Raw genomic sequence first — 25,137 nt, 5'->3', positions numbered from 1 at the left:
TTTCGTAGTGATACTTGCAATACATCACAAATGTCACAAGCGACTATACAATGGGAGTATATTGCCTAGTTTCTTGGACACGGCTACACAGCCTAGCAAACAAACTGTTTAATTATTCCAAGCACTCCACTCTTGGTCTGTGCAATGTCTCCCCACCATCATCTTCAAGCTCTTCTGCAAATTATTTACACATGATCAGCAAGACTGCAGATTTCTGCAAAGCATTAACTAGCCAGTTTTATTTTTCAGGGCAACATGAGCATGACCATAATGGAGCATACATCCTTCTTAATAGAAAATATTACAGGAATAAATGCTGAACGCCTCTCTGTACATATTCTTCTAACTTTATTAAACTTTACCTTTAGAAAGTGGTTTTATAAAATCGCACAGTATTTTTTTTAGATACGTTCAAAAATGTAAATGGTAAAAACAACTTAGACACTCACCTTGTGTTCCTACAATCTCCATGTGAAGATGGGCGAGTCCACTGGCAGTGGACAGGGACAGTTTAATCATGCCCTCTACAGTAACTGTATATCTATTTAAATAATCAAAAAGTGATCCATGCTCATGGTAATCTGACACGAGCCACAACTGAGTCCAAGTTCCATTATCTGGAAGAGAAAAAGAACACATTGCTAAAGACGTCACAGACCAGGGTTTACAGCTTATTGTAGTTCTCATTTCCTCAGTTTTCTGACTAATTATTAAGGTTGCATTACTGGGTACATAACACAACCTAAACTGTTTACACTCCAAGCAGCATTACGCAGCTGCTTCTAATGGTTGCTAAACAACAACAGTTTGTTCAAAGGGGGATATCTATTAACTACATTAATAATACTGGAATAAGAGATATTTCAAGATTATAAAGTACATTTTGTATGAACCTGTTGAATGCTGCAGACCTGTATACTGCTTTAGGAAAGATAACAAAAAACAATGCAGCTGTCTTGAGATGCCGTTCCAGACTCATTCTGTATAAGTTATACCTAGGAGTTATCTTTCTGAAAGGTTACTTTGTGCTGGAAATTAAAATAAAATAAAAACATGCGACAGATATAAATACAAAATTAGAGCCATCAGAGGCCAGTGGTTGCTTGATAAGCCGATCTTAGTCAGTCTGCAGAAGTAAAAATGTGCAACATGTATGTAAAGACAGAGGGACAGGCACCCCCTTATTGTCCCAGATTCAGATACGCCAAGTTAGTTTTGCTAAAGAAAGTTTCATCACAACTGCATAAGAAGTTCTCTAGATGTGTATGTGCATTCACTGGCATTGAACAAATACATGAAAACATATAATGTTTTAAGGCAGTCCATAAATAGATTTATTATATATTATTATGGGGGTGCTTTTACTAAAACTTTAATTTGTCGCAAGATGTCAGGACTGCGAGTTGCATAGTTTGGATGTTTACATAGAAAACACATCTAACCTTTGTTGTCTGCTGCGATGAACCCAAGGATATTTTCATGACGCAACATGACAGTTTGGTAAATTTCTGCTTCACGGAACCAAGAGCGCTCTTCACGAGAAGAGAAGATTTTGACAGCAACTTCTTCTCCTCTCCACTTCCCCCTCCAGACTTCCCCAAAGCGGCCCTTTCCAATGCTCTCTTGCAAAACGATGGTTCTGGCAATTGTTCTTTGTACCAGCAAAGGTAGACCTAAAACACACACACATATACATTATATATACATTATATATACATTATATATATATATATATATATATATATATATATATATATATTTTTTTTTTTTTTTAAATAAAAGTCAATTGTAATTATTTTCCTGTTTTACACTTCCTTTCATCAAATACTGTACCACAAAATCCATGACCTCCACTTGGCAATCATATTAGGTCAGAGGTCAAAGTTAATGGCAATCAGGGCAGCAGTGTGGAGTAGTTGTCAGGGCTCTGGACTCTTGACCGGAGGGTTGTGGGTTCAATCCCTGGTAGGTGACACTGCTGCTGTACCCTTGAGCAAGGTACTTTACCTAAAATTGCTCCAGTAAAAAGCCCAACTGTATAAATGGGTAATTGTATGTAAAAATAATGTGATATCTTGTAACAATTGTAAGTCGCCCTGGATAAGGGCGTCTGCTAAGAAATAAATAATAATAATAATAAACACATGTAGCATGGAGGATTTATATAACCCTAAAAATATGAAGTCAGTAATGGTCTCTGAGGTATGAAGCTTTGGTGGCAGAAAAAAAAAAAAAAAAAAAAAATCACTGCCACAAAAGGGTATTTCTTGTACGATACGATACGATACGATACGATACGATACAATACAAATCTAACAAAATAGAGAATCATAGATTTCAGAGTACTAAGAATAAAACCGGTGTCTCAAAGCGTTAAGCCTTTCTCATCAAGAAACCAAAAAGTCCAACAAGAATGACCAACTAGGGTTGACATATGATTTAACATAATCCTGAGGATTATTATTTGATAACCAATGACTGGAAAAATCCCCATTAGTATTTAAAGTTGCTGCTTAGGAGTTTACACTACATTCTTCAGCACAGTCCTATACTGGCAGGTTCACCATGCAGAGGAATGCATTACAAAGAAAAACCCAATGGCAGGTGAGCTGGAACTGACTTTCCCAAAGGCTCAGTGATCAGTTACAGGTCAGCAGAAAATGATCCTCTGCTTGCACAGAAACACACACAATTAAGACAGAGCATGATGAATGATCTTCATTTACTTGAATTGCAAAGCCACTAGAAACAGAAGAATCGTGTATCTACAGTCCATGGTGCAAATGATCCAGCAAATACACTTGTGATCCACTTTCTGCACAGTACTGTATTTTCTCACATCACAGCCACCTAATCCATTTTTCTTTAAATTAGCCTTATTCGTTTTTGCACAGTGTCTTTACACATGTACAGCTAGAAAGGTCAGGTGAATGTTAAATTTTGGAAACAGTAATATACTTAAAAAAAAAACATAACAGCTACCTCAAACAAATGTGATACCCAAATTTGTATTTATAAACATCACAAATCTATCTATTTAATAATATTTAACTGATTAAAGCCACCAATTAATGAAAGAATTTGAAAGCAAGACAGCAAGCTCTGGGCGAAGTCAGGTTTACCAGAAAAAGTGTAAGACACAAAAAAGCAATGACAATTAAAACTGCATTTTACCTGATCCAGAACCTGAAGTTGTCAAGTCATAAATCAAATCTTTTAAGGTGGTACCCTGCGTTATAAACGGTCGATCTAATGAAGGATCTTCTTCATTTGGGACACGGTGATGAATGACAGAGCGACTGACACAAATATAAATAGTCAACATCAGAAGAATGCAAACAAGGCACACCGGCCCTGCTATTACTGCTGCTAAGGCCACAGGTCCCAGGCTTGGAGCACTTGCCTCTTCTGGAATTTCTGGAAAAGAAAAACAAACAGATAAAACAGAACAGATACACAAAAAGATTTTAAAATTTCCCCGAGTAAAACTTGGTTATCACTTTGCACTGGAGAAACCTTTAGACAACTCATTTTACAGCTAGTCCCACACTTTTTTTAATTTCTATTATAATATGAAGTGTACCTGCAGACAAGGTAGGATAAAAGTTTAACCCTTTGCGGTCCATTGTCGGACTGGGTCCGACATTGCAATTATTCCTTACAGGTCCTTTGTCGGACTGGGTCCGACATCATTATAGCAACGCAATAAACGGGTGTTTAGTCGTTTTTTCTCCGGAAAAAGCCGAGAAAACCATTCAATTGCCGAGTGGTAGCGACAGGAGCCGAGACAAGTCGGGAAAAAAAAAAAAAAAAAAAAAAAAAAAAAGGCGTATTTCATGAATAGTCATACATGGTATCAGGTATCAGATAATGGGCGTCCATAGTAAACAAGCTGGCTAAGTGCGTCAGCGCACTGAGACTATCATGGACATTTGCAGAGCTTTTTTCAGATGTTATAGTAATAAAATAATGACTTGGATCGCATTATTGAGGAGTTTGGTGATAAAACGAGTGATCTGGAGATGATCGATCGGTATGTACGACTATTATTATTATTATTATTTATTTCTTACACAGCTGAATGCTATAGCAAACAAAAGGCTGGGGCGGGGCTGGAGATGCCTAGTGTGTGCTTTGTTGATATGCAGGGCCATTTAAACCCGTTTGACTGTGAAAAAAAATACTTTTAAACAGCGCGTATAAAATTAACTGCGCGTGTGAAAATTAATTAGACCTGGCGTGCGATTAATAAATGGACCGCAAAGGGTTAAATGGATTTGAGTAAACAGTGAAAACAGACCAGGCACATACTAGTAAATCACAATGCCTTCAAGGATAACTGGTTTTACACTATACAGCCAGAGAGGTGTTCAGTAGCAACAGCAATATCAAAAGTCATGGTAAGATGTTAGCTCTTTACTGGTCATTCACTCCAGATAACTTTGAAACTAAAGAGTGTTGGTGATTGGAATAGACATGACAGATAATTGCATCATTCTAAAAATGTTTATGGACAAGCCCTCTCAAGCAGCATTTACTGAATTACTGTAACAATTTACAAAACTATATGGGCAGGTATTGTAAGTTTACCTGCTTCCATTGTCAACCTGAAAAACTAACGTAGATCAGTGCTGCAGCAGAAATTAAGGTTAAGTGTTCGAACAATAATCGATTATCGTGATATTATCGATAATGTTTTTGCATCAATAATTTTATTGCGTTGAAAAATGATCGATAATCATATCATCATTAGTTATCCAATATGATATTTTTGTGGGTAACAGTAGCTCTGTATTTGAAGCAGTAAGCGGCACTGAAGTGTCGGCGTAAGGAGTATGTTCTTTCACAGCAGGCGCCGCTTCATGTCAAAGAGAGCTTAACATGAATTGCTTTAGAATAACTTGGAGGCTTTCCACACCGGTCGTGTAGCATGAACAGAATCAAATATACTGTGTTAATATTTCTCTGCATCCGGCATAAATGTACTTATATTACCAATAGATTTAGGAACAATATACATCAATATGGCAAATAACTCTTTATCACCATGTTCAAAATGAAAATATACCACAGTAAACAAAATATCATATTTTAGATATTTACAAATCATTCTCTCATGTCCACAACCTGAAAGCTAAATTTAGCAAATGGCATTTTTTCTACTGCAATCAAGTAAGCTGCAGTACATTTAAATTTTTTATTTCCAAAATGTTTTTTTTTTTTTTTTTCCCCCCTCCTCAGGAGTACACTTCCTAACTGCAGTCCCAAATATTTATATAGTTCTGCTGTTACCATTCTTAAAATGGTCAGTTTGAGAAATAAACTTGTTTTCCCCGCAGCTGCTGATCCTGCTTTAGTACAAAACCCACGCTAGAATTACTGTGGCTGCTTCCATGGCTGAAGAGATATGATCAGCTCGTTATGCAACTAGTAAGTTACTGCACAATTAAATCCTCAGGCTCCTGAAGGTTAACAATGTAACCGAATATATCTTATCTGGGATAGATGCAGCTGCTAAAGAAGATGCAACAAACAATCTGTTCATGGTGACTCAAAACTTTATTCAGCTTGATACAGTAATATGTTCACTTATGTTTTTTGTTTCATTATTGACCTGTTAATTTGAAGTTACATTTTTTACACAGCAGTACTCCCACACTTTACCAGCACAATTGCTGCATAAAACTGGTGTTACCATATTCTGCTGGTATTAATATAGCACCTCTGGACTGCCAGACATTTGTGTTCGATCAGATTGTTATGGTCTCTCTCGCACGTCAGTTTAAAACATGCAATATGCCAGCTTTTTTTTCTCTCTTTTACAGACCGACGTCATGGGGCATTCATAAATATTGACACGTTTTTAAAAGGGAGAGGCAATGGTGCAGTCTGAAGGCCTGGAGCCCTGGCAGCAGCTGCCTGTTAATTACGGGCACCCTGGTGGGAAACATTTGTTAAGAACGAGACTTTACCTGGTGGTGGCACAGGTGGGTCTTTATTGCAGAAGTCAGTGTTACAGCAGTGTTGCCAGGTATTGGATAAACCATTCGAAAAGGGGATACAAATGAAGGGTCTATCCGGGGGAAAGAGTTCGTTCCCTGCCATACACATGCTTCTCTGTGTAACCTTCATGGGCGTCTGGGTGACAGATACATAGCACAGTCCATCTGTTTCACAGGTGAAATTGTCTTTTGTACAATGATGACAAAAACAGAGCAAGGCTGCAAGGAAAATGGAAAGAGAGGTTAGGACACATTACAAAATAAAAGCTTTAACAACTTTAGTCTTAAAACAAAATAGCACAATAGATCAAGAACTGCAACAATCCATTCACAGTAGCTATTTGACTTGCATTTGAAGTATACAGTAACCATCAAAAACAAATAAAAAAGCAACAGTCAGTTTAACAAACATCTACTGTTTCTAGTTACATAAGTTACTCTATACTAGACTACTGCTGATGCAATATCCACCCAAAGTTTGTATAATGAAGTAATATATTTGACAATAAATAGGCTAGAAACCGCTAGATGAATTGAACAACCACCAGTCTTTATGTTCTAGGAATCTGGCCAATGATAATACCAATAACAAATGTATGAAAATACACATGCTATACCTACATACGCTACTGTAAATCAGCTGTTTTCTAAATCAAAACCACAGGAAGATGCCAAAAAAATAATGACAGACGTCCAGCCTAAAATAAAGACTGACTCACAAGTGTTTATGACATTAGACAGCATATCAAAGAGCTGTACTGCAGTAATAAAGTAATAGCCAAACTACTTGGTCACAATAATGTTTGAAAATGTCTAGACAACGATGAATCACTTTAAAAAAAAAAAAAAATTAAAATTTAAAGCTGTAACTACAATCTAATGACATCAACCAACCAGCTGCCTATTTAGTTTGGCAATTTCCATGTTAATATTCCTTTTTTTGTGCAGATTCTTAGCCCTGAAATAAGCAATTTGGACAGTTTTCAAAACAATTTTTGCTATTTTAATAGAACTTAAATAACAAAACAACAACAATGTGTTTACAATTGTAGCATTATAATATAGATCACAACATATCATTTTTTCCCCCCCAAAGGCAAGTATAAATAGCAACATTACAATGCTGCCATTGGAAAAAAAAGTGTTATTTATACTTAAATAATACAGGCATATCACTTTTTAGAAATTTATTTGTGTGATAGATTTCAAAGCAGGCACACTTCAAACCCTCATCAATGCAAACATCTTTATCTAGCACATATATATCAGAAAACTTGCGTTGCAAATTTTCAATCACGTCATATACAGTATCTTCCCCAGTTTCAGGCATGGGTGTATAGCGCTGTTATTATGAATTCTTATCTGTACAACAAATAAATAGGTTGTTTTGACCAGTACCATTCCTGACAAGGCTTCCTTACAACCTGTAACACCAACACACAAATAAAGAAATCTCCTCGTTTCATTCTCTGTAGATACACAGGCATCCATTTTTCACTCTCAGCTGTGTATATACAGATGAACCGGTCTGTCAAGCACATTTCTTAGGGACTGCTGCCATCTGCCAGTAAAAAACAAAACTGCATACAATTTTACAATACAGTTTTCTTATTTCTTTCATTGAAGCATGTTAAAAACACGTGTTAAACTTTGCAGATGCACATATAAGCGCCTGCATGCTATTCTCACATGGAAATCGCGGGCAGCTGGGTGGTTAAATGATGTCCAAGGGGTTAAAACCCATATACTGTTTTTAAATGTACAAGAAGTGGTCCTTTCGCTGTTGTGTGTTGAGACAGGCCTTATACAGCACTGCAGTACTTGCAGACAACACACATTATACCCTGCAGTTTTATTTTCTTGCTCGCAAATGGCCTTTTCCAGTTTTCAGTTGGAGTCCTTATTCAAAATAGTTTAACAAGAGGTCCCCCAATCAGAACAGAAGGAAAAGCTCCATCCTACTCTAGGAGGTCTTGAATCTCCATATTGAGTATACCTTGCTAGCATAGGACTTGTAAAAGCTGGGGTGCACAGGTGATGACAATTGTACATGGGATTCAATACTAGGTAAAGTACCTTACTCAAGGGTACAGCAGCAGTGTCCCCCACCTGGGATTGAACCCACAACCCTCCAGTCAAGAGTCCAGAGCCCAGAGCCCTAACCACTACTCCACACTGCTGCTGATATAGTAATGTAAGTGCAAACATGGCATGGAGGGTTTTATGATGAAGATTTAAAATCGTCTTTCACAGGATACCCAGAAGGATGGAAACAAGCAAGACTGTCTACACTTTGAAAAACATACCACAAATAGACTCCGGGTAAGAAAGCTGTAGTGTCATAAACTATACTGATGCACAATGAAAAAACTCAGTCTAAGTTTCACATCAATAGCTCATTGGGCACATAGGCCGACAATGTTAATTACATTTTAAATAGTGAGCAGATAGGTTTGTTGATTGTTATAACAGTAGTATTGTTCCTTGGGATAACAAAACACTGAGCTCAAGTCATGTGACGTCATAAAAAAAACACCAGGTGCTCAATGTTTGGGATTTGAGTCGAGTTAAAAGGGTCAGTATTATTCAGTAAATGTCGATTTCGGTTTGGGAAAATCTTAACCATTGCATCCTTAATCAGATATCATGAAAATACAATAGTGTGCTAGAACAGATGTTTCTTTCAGAACTGCCCATTTGAGACTTCTGTAGCGAATGGAAGTGAAAAATGGCTAAGATATAGCCAGCTATTTGTTATATACTTTACCCTGTAGTGTTTATTTTGTTAATGTATTTTAGTATATTAATTAAAATGAAAGTGTTTAAAAACAGTTTTGTACAGTGTAGCGCTACGGCAAAGCATGCTAACCTATATATTTGAAATCTATAATACAGAATGTAATTTAAGAAGTCAAAGCATGTTTAAAGCAGCTATGTATGTTGTGCTTAGATGTTGAATAAATGGGCAGTTCTGAACATTCCTTATCAAAACGGCAAAAATACAAAAAAACAACACACAAAGGACGTGTCTGAATAATGCACCGTTTTAAGAATGAATCTTAAATAATTACAGCCTCTAGTTATAATTACAACTGGATAAGAGGGTCTCCACATTCAACATTAAGCACTAGGCCTAATTAACATATGGGTAACCCCCATGGCATGCTCCATTGCCAGGCACACATGTATGCTTCCCCCACAGGGACACACACACACCAACTGCAAATACAGAAGCAACACTGAGTTAAAATTCAATTGCAGTAATGTGGGTGCATTAACTGATCATTTGGTATCATGAGAGATTGTAATGAAAAGATTTGAAGTTTAATTCAATCTAACCCTAGATCTCATGGAGATGCACAACGTTAAAGCTCTTGGTAATCAATTTCAATTGCAACTGCAACTGCATTTGAGATGCAATAACTTTATATGACTAATGAAATCTTCACCCAGCTGGATCGCTTCAAAAGGTTTTAAAGTGGTGTAACAGAAAAGTGCAGTTTGATGTATCTTATCGTTACAAACACATGCGTTCCATTTTGAGAGATTTACTCTGCATACATTTCCAAGCTTTAATAATAACCACTATATGCTAAAGAGGCAAACCCTGAATACCAGTTCTTACATAGTGCATTTTGTATGACAGAAGAACATGAACAATCTAGTCCTATATTTCTTATGTAATTATACACCATCTTGTATGTTCTCCACAGTATGGTGCCCAATTATTCCTGGCTATTTTAGTTTCCCAGTAATAAATAGATTACCCTAAAAAATCAGTTTTCAAAAACACCCCCTCTAGAGTCCATTCGTAAAGATATTTTACCTGAAGGCAGTCTACAATTTAAAACCTACAACCAGAGAATTTATAAAGGAGACAAGTCTTTTGTCTATTTCTTTCATCATTACATACAGAACTGTCTGTTAACAGGCTGTGTGGTCTAGTGGTTAAAGAAAAGGGCTTGTAACCAGGAGGTCCCCAGTTCAAATCCCATCTCAGCCACTGACTCATTGTGTGACCCTGAGCAAGTCACTTAACCTCCTTGTGCTCCGTCTTTCAGGTGAGACGTAGTTGTAAGTGACTCTGCAGTTGATGCATAGTTCACACACCCTAATCTCTACGTCGCCTTGGATAAAGGCGTCTGCTAAATAAACAAATAAAATAATAAAATAATAAGGTTTGGAGTATGCAAGACTTACCAAAAGAGTCAATTTGTTGCTCTAGGGACAAATATTCAAATACTGTAAAACTAGGTGTAGTTGTAGGACAAGTAATAAGATAAAATTATATGAAATGATATTAATGATATCTGATTTGACTGAATTGAAATAGGTAGATATTAAAGTTTTACCACATACAGGACCTTTAAATTACAAGAACCATTCGATATCGCTCATTAGGCTTCCAAGCCCTAGGCTGGGGAAGCCTATTGTTTTTGTTAGGATTATTATTATTATTATTATTATTATTATTATTATTATTATTATTATTATTATTATTATTATTCTGCCAAAACATGCTCAAACACTCACAAACTTCGGTACACTGGTAGATGCCTATGGGGGATAGTCGGTGATATTCAGCAAATTTGCGCAAGTCACATGGTTCGGCAGCCATATTGGATTTTGCGGAATTTGTTAAAACGCCTATGTATCCGAAACCGCTTACTGCAGAGTTCTGACAATTGCTATACATGTTGAGGGATAGTCCATGATTAACTGTTTTTAATATGAAGCTGATTGGTTCTGTGGTTTGGCAACCACATTGATTAATGACATAAAATTACCATAAAAATATAAAATCATCAAAATTCAAACATCTTCTTCTCTGAAACCGCTTATCCGATTGAAACAAAAATTGGAATAAAACATCTCAGTATGGTCATCTGTTACGCTTGTTCAAGGGAAGTTGCTACTGTGAAAATCATGGCATCCACGCTGCATGACATCATCACCATACGCAACTGGCTATAAAACTGCGTATAACTTCTTATCGGCTGCACCAAAATGCACAAAATTTGGCAGCCATCTTGGATTTAATGAAAAGTTTGGACAATATTCAAGTCTTCTTCTCATGAACGGTAAATAGTACAGCTGTGAAATTTTGTACATAGTGCGCTCATGTCCACGATTGATTCTACTTAAGGAAAAATGGATCGGTCACATGGTGTGGCAGCTATGTTGGATTTTTCGTAAAACACTTAAATAACAACTCCTCATGAGCCCTTTGGCTGATTGACGTGAATCTTGGGTATACGTTATCTTTGTACTGTCCTCTAAAAAAAAAAAAAAAAAAAGTTAGTCAGGAAAAGTTCCTCCATCAACAAACATGACCGCCATGAGCCAATCAATATGGGTGACATGCTAGTTTTGTCAATTTTTCACCCTGAAATGACACATTCCCACCACTGGGGACAGCTGTTAACATGGACAAGTCTGTAAGGTATAGAAAAAATATAGCAAGGTACAGAAAAAAGTATGTTCGTAATTTAGAAAGATGCAGGGTATTAATGCTTGTGACAGAGTAGCCATACAACACAGTGTACAAAAACTCTGGTGGATCTACAATCTCTGAACTAATCTTCTCTGTTCAATAATAAACTAACGTTGCTGAAGCGAATGATCATGGCGGATAAACGGGGAGGGCGGATATGTGGCAACAGGAGACTTCAAATTTGGTCCTAATTTGATGCATCGATTCACCAATATGTAATTGAAGCTCAGGAAATCAAGCGATAGCCGTTTTGCTGATTGAGTAGGCGATGTTCACTGGCTGCCTAAGAATTGTTTCTTTCTTTTGTGGCGTTTTGAGTAAACAATGTAAACTCCTTATACAACAGTGATGAAGTCTATTACAGTAGCAAAGGGAGTTGAAGTATTTTTGTTACATGGTTTAAGCTAGATTTGTTTTACTCTTTCAGTGCTTGCTTGATAAAACGTAAAATCTGTCTGGATCCTGTTTGTTAAACTGTTGTAAATAAATAAATAAATAAATAAATAAATAAATAAATAAATAAATAATCAACCGTTATGTAGTTTTTGTTTTTTTAGATAATTGCATTTGGGCTCCGAATAGAATCAGCATGTCTTAAATCCGTCTCTGTTGTGGGGTTGCAGGAATTAAGGTTTTTGCAGGTGGGAGCAGGATAAAAATACAAAGAAAAAATGCGTGAGGGAGATGGAGTTTTGCAGGGCAGGACGGGAGCGAGATTAAAAAAAAACATATTCCCTCGCAGGGCTCTACTCCATAGCACAAGGGAATAGTGTGCATTGAGATTCACTAAGTATTACCACACATAAGAAGTTAGGAAGTCACATCAACACAAAATGTACTGCACAGAAACACTTTCAATTTGAAATCAAATGCTTTAGGAAAACGGATAATATATATATAGCCATGTATGTGTGTGCTGGTATAAATATAATTCTGTATTATACCTTACTGTGAGGAACTGTCTGTAAAAGATTGGATTTCTACAATAACAAGTGTGTAAAAAAATAAAAATACATATTATATATATATATATATATATATATATATATATATATATATATATATATATATATATAGTATAATAGTTCTAAGTTATATCTATCTATATATAAAAAAACTTTGAACAAAAAAATTAATAAATAAAATACTTGGGTAGGGGTTAATTTGGGTAGGGCAAGTTACAATCAATGAAGACTAAGGGTTGATCATTTTCAGTTGGCATTTAAATGATACTGCAGTACATGTTCTAGTACACGTGTGTGGAAGCACATGAAACAGAAGGACAAATCCTGTCTAATTTTATTTCGTGTCTGTTGCCTATGTAACACACATTAGCAAGCATCAAGTTCATCTTTCCTATGGTGCTTCCAGTTTTCTATTTAGGAGCGACTGGATTATTTGTTTAATCATTCTGGTTACGTCTTTATCATGTTTCAATGGTAATACTAACAGCTGATCAATTTTATTTAATTTATGTATTTATTAAATCTGGCTTTTTGTACATTCAACAGGTTTTGAGATTACAATAAAAAGAAAATAATGAGAAAAGCTGCATCCACACTGGACACGAGCGAATCATTTAGAAGTCACTGCAGTCAAATGGGAGTATCCACACCAGCAGCGAGCGATGTCACTTTGAGAAAAGTATCAGTAGTCGTGGTTTGCAGGTGGTGCATTTAGCAGCAGAGACATTTTCTTTCTGATTATGCAAGTTGCATAAAAATAGTTTTATTCATAAAGCAAAAACAAACTGGACCATACATCCAGTCTATATATCCAGCATTTAAATGAAAAATGTGCACTTTTACAAAAAAGGTCCCGCATTCACACAACTTGAACATGTGACCAAACTGTTTGCTTTTATGATAAATAACGTTTTGTTCACTAAATTATTCTGTGGCACAAATGTGACATGAAGAATGTCTTTACATACGCATAAAGTGAACACATGCATAAAGAGATTCACCAAACAAACACAAATATTATCGAGGTCCTACTATTCTATGCATTGTAAAACAAAGCCAGCAACACGTTTGCATTCTATGTGACACATCCCAACATTACCAAGATCATAGTTTTGAAGATTGAGCCATATCTGTTCACCGGACTGTTTTAAAAAGAAAAACTAAATAAAAGTCTTGCCATGGCATACAACCTTGTTCTGTGTATAATTATTCATAAGTAAATTAGGTCAGAGACGGCTCAAACACTCAACCATGATCTGATGCGTCACAGTCGTCAATAGCGTTTACGATAAAGTAGAAAAATAGATTTGCAGAACGGCATCGGTAGTAATACAAGGTAATAACACGGATAATAATAATAAAGATAGTGATTATTTATGCTTAACAATGTAATGACAATAATAATAATGTTGCACTTTAAAATACTTAAGTTAATAAAAAGGATTAATGAAGGAATTTGTAAAGAAACACAATTGAGATTGCAGTAATTTACGTATATATTATATACATATATATATATATATATATATATATATATATATATATATATATATATATATATATATATATATATATATATATAACCATAAAATAAATTTTGTTGAAAATATCAGTTCAACTATACTACTATTGTCTTCTGACAGCTGGAGATGTACCGGGCTTCAAATCAGATTACTACTACTGGTACCACGAAGATAAAAATAATAACAATACTACAAGTACAACTGTACAATTACTACTAATATACGATAACAATAAAACTGTTGGATATATAGGGATGTTCAATAACTCTGACCTATAGATTTTACAAGTCCAACCGTTACTTTACAATGGAGTTTTTGGAGGTCAGGGTGGTAACCTTTTATCAAAACAAGATGTGTTTTGTAATGGGACAGCCCATCTCTAGTATGTCCAATAGGAATGCATGGGCGGGCTCATGTATTTATTCCCAGTCTTTTGGATCGCTTCCAAGTAGCGTCTGGTGTGGATTGACATTCGGCGACTTCGCTCGCATTGCTCGCATGCAGCGTGGATGAAGCTTTATCATCTGCAATAAATACATCCGATGTTTAATTTTTAAACTATTATTGTGTTATTATTATTAGGGCTGTTCCGATTAAGATTAAAATCAGACCGATTAATCAACTAAAGAGTTGATCGCAGATTCATTTACCCCCCTCTCCCCCTCCCCCAATTTAAAATCTTGCAGAATTTTTTTATATAAAATAAAAAAATCAACCAATAGAAGATCTGCATTTTCCCCGTGGCAGTCCAATCATAAGTGAGTGGAGGCGGAACATAAACAGTTGAAGGTCTTGAGTAGGTTTAACCAATGGGAGAGTCAAATATCTGCCCCTTGTGGGTCCCCGGGTGGCTCATCCAGTTAAAGCTCAGACAGCACCAGTTCACGTCCAGACTGTGCAAAGAGGCCGAACTTTGCTGGGGACCCCGAGGGGGGGCGTCACATTGGCTCTGATGCTCCCGGGGTGGGGGATGGGAAACCGACAGGGATTGCTTCTCCTCATTGCGCAACAGCAAACCCTACTGGCCAGACACCAAGCACCTTCAGAGTGGATAAGAGGCAGGGCTAATCTCTGATCCCGCCCACCCCTGCTCTGGATTGCTCAGTGTAAAAGCGATTCTGGCTTTAGGCCTGTGAGACCAGAGGATGTTGTCTGACACAAGGTCAGACAACAGTGACATCATAATCGTTGATTACGAATCAATTTTCAATAAGAACTTTCTCAGAGAAATTGGAGATACCTGAACTGACACAGGAAGGGAAGGGATATATTCGCGAATTCCAAAATTATTATTATGATTATCATGAAAGGTATCAGTGGCCTACCCATAGCTGTCAATTTAAAAAAGTATACTGCTGTAACTGTCTTTTGTTCAGTACACAAAAAGGCAATATGGAACAGCACTGGCTAAAGCAATCTAGGACGTCTATCAAAGTCTGCACAAAAACACGAGCATTCCCAAAGTCACTTGTGAGCCACTAACTCAAAACATTGATGTTCAACTGGATAAGCAGAAGTGTAGCGATACAATACATCACAATGGGCAAGTAAGAAAATCGTAAGGTTCTTAAAACGCTTGACTGATTCTGTTGCTTACCTTGGCACCAATTCCTCAAATAGAGATAAGTATGTGGAATTACTTTCTCCGATTTCTGACTACGGCAGCATGTTAAGCAATCGCTTGTATATTGCCACAGTATTCTCGGGTACCTCTGACAAGATTCAGAATGAATAAAAGTAGAAGTACAGGAAGCCAAGTATGTAGCTGTAATGGTAGATTAAACAACAGATGTCGGAAACGCAGCTCAGCTGTCTTGTGTTTTCAGGTATGTGACTGACCATGGCCCAAAAACGTTTCTGTGAAAATGTGTTACTTTTACTAAAATAAAAATAATTAAATGCTTTTGAAAAAGACCAAATTACTTTCCCAGCAATATGTAAGAATCTAAAACATGCGATTAAACTGGAGGAATACTTCAAACAGCTGCCACCTTTCATGATACCTTGCAGGATATTGTAACCTTCCAGTTCAATTAATGCTTGCCCTGTAATCAAAACAGAACATTATCATACAGCCGATGCTATTATTTCATATTGCTTCACTGTTTTTATACATTTATATATAGGGCTTAATTTAGTAATGCATTTGATTTAATTTAGTTATTTTCTCTGTCAAACAACTTAATGGGCTTTTAAATAGGCCAAACCTTAATTTTTCATGTACAAGCAGAACGTACAAACGAGATTGCAACATGCCGATATGCGACTAATCTTTACTAAAGCTAGAATGAAAAATAAAGTGTTTTGCGGGACACACTATTACAATCGTTATGACGAGTAACTGTATTTAAATTAATACAAATGTTGCTTTGGCATTTAAATGAAAAAGGAAGTGTGACAGGGTAGCGGTGAGACAGAGACTCAGAGGCCAGGAAACTGCAGTACAAGCGCTAAACTGCATTTAAGGGGAGTGGAAAAGCTGAGATAAAACAGACAAATCAGAAGACCTATTTATAGAAATATATGTGGTAATTTATCGAAAGCTATTTAAAATAAGTAATGTTTTTATTTTAACGTTTAAACTATATATTTTTAAACGTTTTAAATGTTTAATTAAATGGAATCTAGCACCTCTAATGTGAATGCAGCCTTAGACGGACCACCAAAGAAAACAATAAATTATGAGAAATTCTGCACGTAAGCTATTAAATTTGAATCCTTTTGGCATTTACTGTATACTGCTTTCAAATTAATTTGGTTTTTTTCAACATAGACATCAGGAAGCAGGGGTAATAAAATCTTTGAATGCTTTGAACATCGCAAAACAGGTAGTGTTCCAATCCCAGTATAGCATGCGCTAGGGGTGTGCTGATTCATCGACTCACACAGTGAAACGTGAGACTTTTCTTGACGATACGATTAGATACTTGTTTGTTTTTGTTTTTTTTAACAAACATGAGCATTTGTGTCTACATTGATAATTAGATACTGTTTATTTATTATCATGTACTCTAGCAGCCTCACCTACCATTCACTGTGTTCAGGGTGTTTTTGTCAAGTCCGCCAGCAGCTGAGTGAAACGGAGGCGGGTTATTAATGTTGATAATCTCATCAGGGCGACGGTGAAATTCAACCCGCTCTGGCCGGTTTAAAATCCAGTGTGGACTCGCCTCATGTTCTATAAGAGTCACGCTGTGTGTAAAATGTGTGAGGCTCGAATTTGTAGGGCTCCAGACTGGGACTAAAATGGCTGCAAATGCGGCAAAAAAAATAAATTAAAAAATTGTAAACCGTTTTTTCTGGGTTAGGCGCATTGGCGCCTGTAACACAAAAATGCTGCCTCTCCCTTTAAAACCATGTGTCAATATTTATGAATGCGCTATGACGTCGGTCTGCAAGGGGGGGGGGGGGGGGGGAAGCACAGCACACGTTTTCATAAACTGAAGAGCGAGAAGGACGGTAACAGATACACTAATAACAATTTCATTGAAAACCAAATGCTTGTAAGCTGAAAAATAAATGGTAACATGTAATCATAAGAGCTGTCTGTGTTACATGCTGTCAGATCACGACTTCACTGACACTGAGCATTGGAGCTGCATGATACTATTTCCCATGTTACACTGTACACAATTAGAGGTGCCGTCACCAATTCCAGACACAACACTTGCAAACTATTTACATTATAAACATGCTGAGTTCATTGCAGTCATCAGCTACATAGATTAACCACTCAGCAGAACATCGCAACAAACAGGCGAGTACAGGCATTAAGTTACTGTTTTAGTATCACTTTAGTGTCTTAACAAGTTGTTGTATTTTAAGCAGTTGAATATGGTAGCAACCAACTTGTTACTGAAGTAGCACCCAGCAACTGAATTTGGCGACCAATTTTTTCTGGCATGGAGCCATTGGTTTCTAAGACAAAAACGTTATCTGCAGCCCTGACTTGTAATTTTGTTTTAAAGAAATGTATTTTAAAGAATAAACAGGAAACAAAAGCAAAACAGGCCGTGAAGCTTATTTGACCAAGAGTGCTTACTGCAAACACTTGCACAAGCAAATGAGACAATTGAGACAAATGCTTAATTTACTGTATCGAAGACACTGCCGATACCAGCCCTAGCATGCACTCAGGAACAGACGCAGAAATATACTGTCTAGCACCATTTTTTTGTACTGAAACAAAAATTATCGTTTTAAAATGCATTGCTACATGAAGGCACATTTTGGGAGAGTTTTGCAGTGTGCATTGATTGCAACATGACCTATTTAAATGTGCAGAGGATGGACACTGACTGTACCAAGTTACAGATTGCAAAACACTTTAAAAGCAGTCGTTAATCCATATTCAAGGTTAGTTTAAACTTCAAATTCACTGAACTGTTTAAATACTGTAGCAAACATGCATTTACTGTGCCTATGTCAACAGAACATTCTCATAGGAGCTGGTAACTTCTGATGGGATAATACTGCAAACGTTGGTGAAACTAGTGCACACACATACAGGGATTCTTCAACAAATGTACAGGTAAAAATCCTGTTTTAACAAAAATAGCATTTTACAGGCTCTTGAAAAATGTCAGGTCATGAAAAGCTTACCTGTAAACAGTACCCTAACTGACTTTTCCTATGCAACTACAGAATCTGAGCATCATTAATTACACCTTGACAAAATGACCAATCAATACAGTTTAGTTAAAACCAAATCAACATTATTTATTAGGTTATAATGTGAATCCCAGTAGAAAGTCATATTTGAACATCCATATTGCCTTACAATAAACAACCTAGATCATGGAGGAGTGTGTTGATAGTGGTATCAGTTACCTGGTTTACATAACATTAGCAATGTATAAGCAATCTAATATAGGCTACATCTTGCAATTATCATGCATGTTTATTGTTCAGTCTCTTTTCAGGGTTAAGGTATTTTAGAGGGCAAAAACATCTGTTTTTGCAACTCATGGAACAAATAAACAATTCCAGAATCAGATTTTAAAATCACCCACACAGTTGCACACAGTATAAACTGTGGTGTTGTATTTTGCTAGACAATGCTTTGTCAGCACACAATGGCCTCTGAATCTTGGACATCAGTGGTATTGATTACCAGCACCTTTGTCATGTAAATCAGATCGCTTCATTACTGTGCATGGAATTTATTTTTTCCGATTCAAATGCATGTTCCGTAGGAACACACGGACTAATTATGTAAATGACAATTATTTGTATTTATTTATTTATTTATTTATTTATTTATTTAATAACAAATCCCAATGAAGTGGTTAATAAAAAAAATACATTCAAGCAAAATGACAAGTAAAAACATTTGTCATATTAAATTACGACCACCACCAAGAATATTACATTATGCTCATTTGTCATACACTCATGCTAAATGTGTGATGCTTGAATAAATAAATACTGAAGTGTTTTTTTGTTTATTTGTTTTAAATAAATTATGTATGTTCAGTGGCTTTAACCGTACTGCAAAATTGATAATTAAAAATGCTGCCACAACATTTTCCATTTTTCGACGGTGCACCATACGTGATAATCAGAACTTTGTTTTTCCTCTGAACCACGATGATTTAGCTTCAAATCAAAGTCGAACTGTTGTAGTGCTCCATATGGCATAAAATAGCAAGATCTTTGTACTCGTGGAACACATTTTCACCTAAATCAGATTAAGATCAATCAATAATAATAAGCGAACAGATACATCAATATTAATGGTATAAATAATATTGTTTTGATGTAGTGGATACGTTATGCTCACATAATGAACAGTTGACAATGCAGGTTACATATCTGCATGTGTCATCCAGGCTTTGCTACTTAACACATTAATACAATTCCCAAATAAGTGAGGTTCAACTAGACCTCTGCCAAATAATGGAAATCAAAAATAGAACCTCAAGAGTTCTCACACTGCACACATCACCCCGTTACCTATTTAAAATGTATTGGCTGCTTTTTTTAAAAGAATAGATGCACCTCATGCTGGAGAACGTGCAGGGCCAAATTGCTTCACCTCGGTCAGTGTCCGGCATGTCTGATGCCCCCCTTATCACTGTGGTGTCCTCAGTGAACCATATAGGCCGACAACACACAGCACCCCCAACAACAAATACCACAGCAACACTGCCTGCCAGGTTATTATTTACACAACGGAAATTATTAATCAACAACTCAAACAAGACGACTGCAGATGAATCCACCGCTGTGAATCCCCGTATGATCATTAGCTTTACTCGGGTCCCGTTAAGTATAGGCTCCTCTTATTTACAGGGACATTCCCCTAACAATAAACATTCCTGACAGCGCGACTCGCTCTGACCTGCGCCATCTTTGAAAAGAGTCCTTGGGCAAATGAAACGGTTCTTAACAAAGATAAACAACAGTCTTAAAACGACTGCTTTTAACACTTGTAAATATGAATCACGTTTGCAGAGTCTCCCGGTTTTACATACCTTCAGTTCCCGGTAACTGTGTCCCCCAAAGAAGGACAATTGCCGTTAAACAGCACCAAACTGGATCCATTGTTATTCAGACTTACTACAGACTATCTGAGTCACACACAACTTCTCGTCTTTTTTCTTGCGAAATGAAAACGTTCTGATTGGTTGGCAGAGTCGCCACACCCCGCCCCGCATTAATCAACACACTCCAACACCAGCCCTTATCGGGAAAACACTTACACAATCTCAAACAGCAGTCATATGGGTGGTGGTAGTACTGTAGATTCTTGAGCCCGAGTTTTAGGGAAACACAATAATTCTGACAAGTCTCTACAATTTTCATTTTGCACTTTCACCACCATTACTGTAAATATGCACAAATACATATAAACCAGTAAAGATTAATTCAGCCAGATTTACAGTACCGTTTTTAAACTTGTCTTTGTTTAAAATTCCAGAAACTGCTAACTGTTAGGATATGGAAGACACATTACGATTTACTTTTTCTCTACATAACCCTTTTCATTTGTCTTTGTTGATAGGTTGGTACAGTACAGGCTGAGGCATGTAGCCATTTGTATATATTTACCTCCTCAATCTGGTTATTTGCATTTCATTTTAGAATACACAATACACAAGTGCTTTTGCTCAGTGTTTAGTATTGCTATCAACAATACAAACATGATTACTTTGCATTATCAAAGTGTCTCTCTTGTGTTTGAATCCAAACCAGGATCATAGCATCTTTTAAGATAAAAAATGCTAGGTAGGCCAAACTCAGAAAATAGCACTGTGTCTATTTAAGCACATTATGGATGAAATATTTATCTATGTTAAAATAAACCTGCCAGATTACAATTAGGGCTATGATAAAGATGTGAATTAAAATGACCATAGTAAGCAGACACAACTCCAACCCATTTCTTTCATTAACATAAACTTGGCAGCTGTGGAAACCTCAGGCCTATATGCACTTCCTCACTGACATTGAAAATGGGTCGCCAAGACCCAGTCATGTGAAATATTGAAAACGTTTTCCAGGGGCTATTGTTCGCCATAAACACAACAGCAGCTGGAAACTAGTTATCCCTGATAGTGTCCTTGTTTTATCACATCAAATGGAACCAACTGGTCCTTATTCTTAATAACACATCTCTACACTGATCCCTTCTAATTTGATGTTTTTGTTCATGTGGAATCTTTTGATTAGGTATCACTTTTTTGTTTGGTTATATTTTGAACATGTTTTAAAGAGATTATTACAAAAATAATAACGAAGAAACGTATCTGTCTAAAGAAAGTAGAGAGAATTTATCTGATAACTATTTCCTATTTCCTTTACTGCAAGGAAAAAGGACCATCTCTCAATTTTTTTGATATTGTGCCATTTTTAAGTAAGTACTGTATTATACAGGCATTTGAGCAATAGTTTTGTTGCAGTGAATAACTGAAACATACTTTTATTCTATATTTAAGTCTTTGTTCTCTAATATCAAACAGGACATTGATCACAATCAGTCAACAGTACATGTTATTATTATTTGTTTATTTAGCAGACACCTTTATCCAAGGCAACTTACAGAGACTAGGGTGTGTGAATCAGCTGCAGAGTCACAACAACATCTCACCTGAAAGACGGAGCACAAAGAGGTTGAGCAACTTCAACCAGAGATCTCCTGGTTACAAGCCCTTTTCTTTAACCACTGGACCACACAGCCTCTTGCTTGTTCTGCTTGAATTAGTAAATTATGGGTGGAGATGAATTGAAGATATCAGATAACACCACTGGAAGAGAAATTCCAATTTTCTGGTACAGGAATTACTGATAACACTAATACCTGTGATCACTATGTGGCTTCATTTTTTTTTGTAAGAATAGCTGTCTTTCTATTGCATAACATTATGTTTTCAGGCACTTTATTTCAAGATAAAGTGGGCAGCAGTGTGTGGAGTTGTGGTTAGAGCTTTGTATTCTTGACTGGAGGGTTGTGGGTTCAATCCCTTGAGCAAGGTACTTTACCTAGATTGCTCCAGTAAAAACCCAACTTTATAAATAGGTAACTGTATGTAAAAATAATGTGATATCTTGTAACAATTGTAAGTCACCCTGGATAAGGGTGTCTGCTAAGAAATAAATAATAATGATGTTCAATTAAAACATGATGCAACAATATCACAAATGACTTGAATCTTGAATTTATTACAGTAAAATTTTACTTCAAGGTTTTAGCAAAAGTCAATCTACAATGTTGTTGTGAAGACAGTAGGTTGACATTGTTTCCATCTATATAAATGTTAGAAAACCAATGAGCAATAACTGTTACTTAAACTGCTTCTTGTTTCTTGCTAGTTTAAAAACATTATGATAATGTTCAGAGATGCTTTTAGGAAAATATTGCTTTTAATCCTTCAAAGGTATACAACCAAAACTGCTGAATCACCAAAGGCTCTTTGTTTTTCACAAAGGTTATTTTTTTTTAAATAGTTTTTGTTGATTTTAACACAAAATTAGGCCCATTCAAGCATGTGAAAATACTTTATACCCACACAAATCCACAACTTTATAATCATTAGATGTAGTTATGTCAATACAGTTTGTTATAGAGCAATCAATAAAAGGCTTTCTGTTTAATGCATAGTTGTATTAATACAGGTAATATGCAATAATAGCCAGTAGAAGTCATTCATGATGTTTTTGTTGTTGTTGTTTTTAATGAAAGCTTATAAACAAAGGGCCTTTAGAATAACTGCATTTTAAACTTCAGTAGTAGCTGCAGTAGGTAGGCATCATCTTCACAGAACAGACTGGAAGCTGCTAAAAATAACAAGACAAGCCGAACAGCTGGGGTGTCCCGAGGGACTCACCCTGGGGTCTATTGTTATTTTTCATTGACCAGTGATCTCCCAGACCTTTGTAACCCCGAAGACAGCCTGCTCTGTACGGAGGATGCATTAATTTATACATAAAAAAGTATTGTCTTTTAGGTTAAAGACAAAGGCAAAGGCAAATGATTAGAAAGGAATAAAATCATTGTATCGGTAAATATGATTAGCAAGGAACTATGAGTCACACCCTCTTCATCTCAGGTATCCCCACTGCAGTGCAAATAGACATGACATATTATATCAGGAGAACATGCCCAAGGGCAATGCTAAATCCAGTCAGGCAAAGAGGTTCTAAAATAGTGGCTCTGCAGTGTAGATGGAATTAAAATAAAATACTGTATGCACTGATTAGTGCTTGTACAGTAAATTGATTGAGAGTCACACTGTTCAGGTTAAAAATCAATGTTCTCAATGCTGTTATCATACTTTTTATTAATACAGGATTGAGAATGCACTCGCTGCTGTTTGCCTTCACATTAGGGAATAGAGAACCCTGCCTACAGAGGCAGTGTCAGTGTAAAACTTGAAAAATGTGTATGTACACATTAGATAATACATACACAATTTCAGAATAGTGTGATCAACCCCAGCCCATTGCCCAATAACTTAAGGCAAGTGAAGTCTGATGACAGTCTGTTGCTGATGCTATTCATAAATATTTTGTGCACATTGCAAGAAAACCGTTTGTTCAAAAGCAATCAGTTTGATAACCTGTGTGTTTAATTTAACTTATTTTTTTCTTTATTTGTCTAGTTGCTAATGAACTGCATTCCCTGAACATAAACAAATAAGCAGGAGCTAATGGGTTGAGGCTAGATTTGTTCTGGATGGCTGGTCCCATTATCTTCCATCCCCTTACTGATTTGTTTGACCTGTCAATCCCTACCACACTTTTCCCTGCCAATTGGAAACAAGCCAACATAATTTATTAACAGAGGGATAGGACTGATCTAAACAACTGTGAATGTACATCCTCATAACCCGTAGAAGCTGAGGTGTTAGAAACCTATCCACCTACAGCCTCATACAAGTTTACTGCTAAAGGTAAAAAGCACAGGCAAGCACAGTACTCCAGTGTGGTAACCATTGCAAAGAAAGGTACATAGTATAAGCATGTGAATACTGCAAAATTACAAAGGACGGCTTGTAATAGATGTTGGATTTGGCCCACAATGACACTAAAAAATGGCATTGCATACAACAAATGACGTTAGGATATGCTGCATCATCAACTGTCCTCCATCAATCCACTGACGGATGGCATCGTCACAAAGATGATGCTGCACATCCCATTTACCTTGGGGCCTACGTGCTGCCAATTCCTAACATTTGCAAAGGGCTTACACATTGAAAGTGTGACAGGAGAGAAAAATAACCATTATTGCAAGCCATCCTTTCCCAAAATCTATAGAAGGGCACACAATTAGAAGCCCTCCTGCAGCAGTAATACAAAAAGCAGCCATTTGTAACCCCTAGATACAGGTGGTTAAGCAGGATCATACTTTGGGGCCTATTCAATTCATCCAAGCTGTATCTAAATACCACTGTTGTCTAAATCACTAAAATAACTGCCTGTTTATATATTTTTACAGGATGAAATACACTAAAGAGACTCACAAGTACTGTTAGATGTTTAATTTTCATAACCTTGGCTGTATTTAGATCCACTGCTGATCAATTGAACAGACCCCTGCAGCTTTAACACATTCTGCTGTCTATGGAGTAGTTTCTCTGGCTGCTCCTTTGGTTTTTGGAGCATCATTTATCATAAGCTCTTTACCTGCTATTCTGTTAATGTTGCCC

At 36.5% G+C, this 25,137-nt stretch overlaps 1 protein-coding gene across 1 annotated transcript in view; it reads right to left on the bottom strand.

Moving 5' to 3' along the window:
• The window catches only part of LOC117394350 (TGF-beta receptor type-1-like), a 35,631-nt gene extending 15,011 nt beyond the window's left edge, over nt 1–20,620 (bottom strand). Inside the window, exons 1-5 of the mRNA XM_033992523.3 lie at nt 20,461–20,620; nt 5,973–6,221; nt 3,175–3,417; nt 1,443–1,673; nt 450–617 (exon numbers count right to left, since the gene is read on the bottom strand). Coding sequence (XP_033848414.3) covers nt 450–617; nt 1,443–1,673; nt 3,175–3,417; nt 5,973–6,221; nt 20,461–20,530 — 961 coding nt within the window. The 5' untranslated portion in view covers nt 20,531–20,620. The remainder of the gene's footprint in view (nt 1–449; nt 618–1,442; nt 1,674–3,174; nt 3,418–5,972; nt 6,222–20,460) is intronic.
• Nucleotides 20,621–25,137: the final 4,517 nt, after the last annotated feature.

Source organism: Acipenser ruthenus, chromosome 3 (genome assembly GCF_902713425.1).
Source record: "Acipenser ruthenus chromosome 3, fAciRut3.2 maternal haplotype, whole genome shotgun sequence".
NCBI classification, from domain to species: Eukaryota; Metazoa; Chordata; class Actinopteri; order Acipenseriformes; family Acipenseridae; genus Acipenser; species Acipenser ruthenus.
The sequence above is the reverse complement of the archived record's forward strand: the minus strand, read 5'-3'. Positions and strand labels throughout refer to the sequence as shown.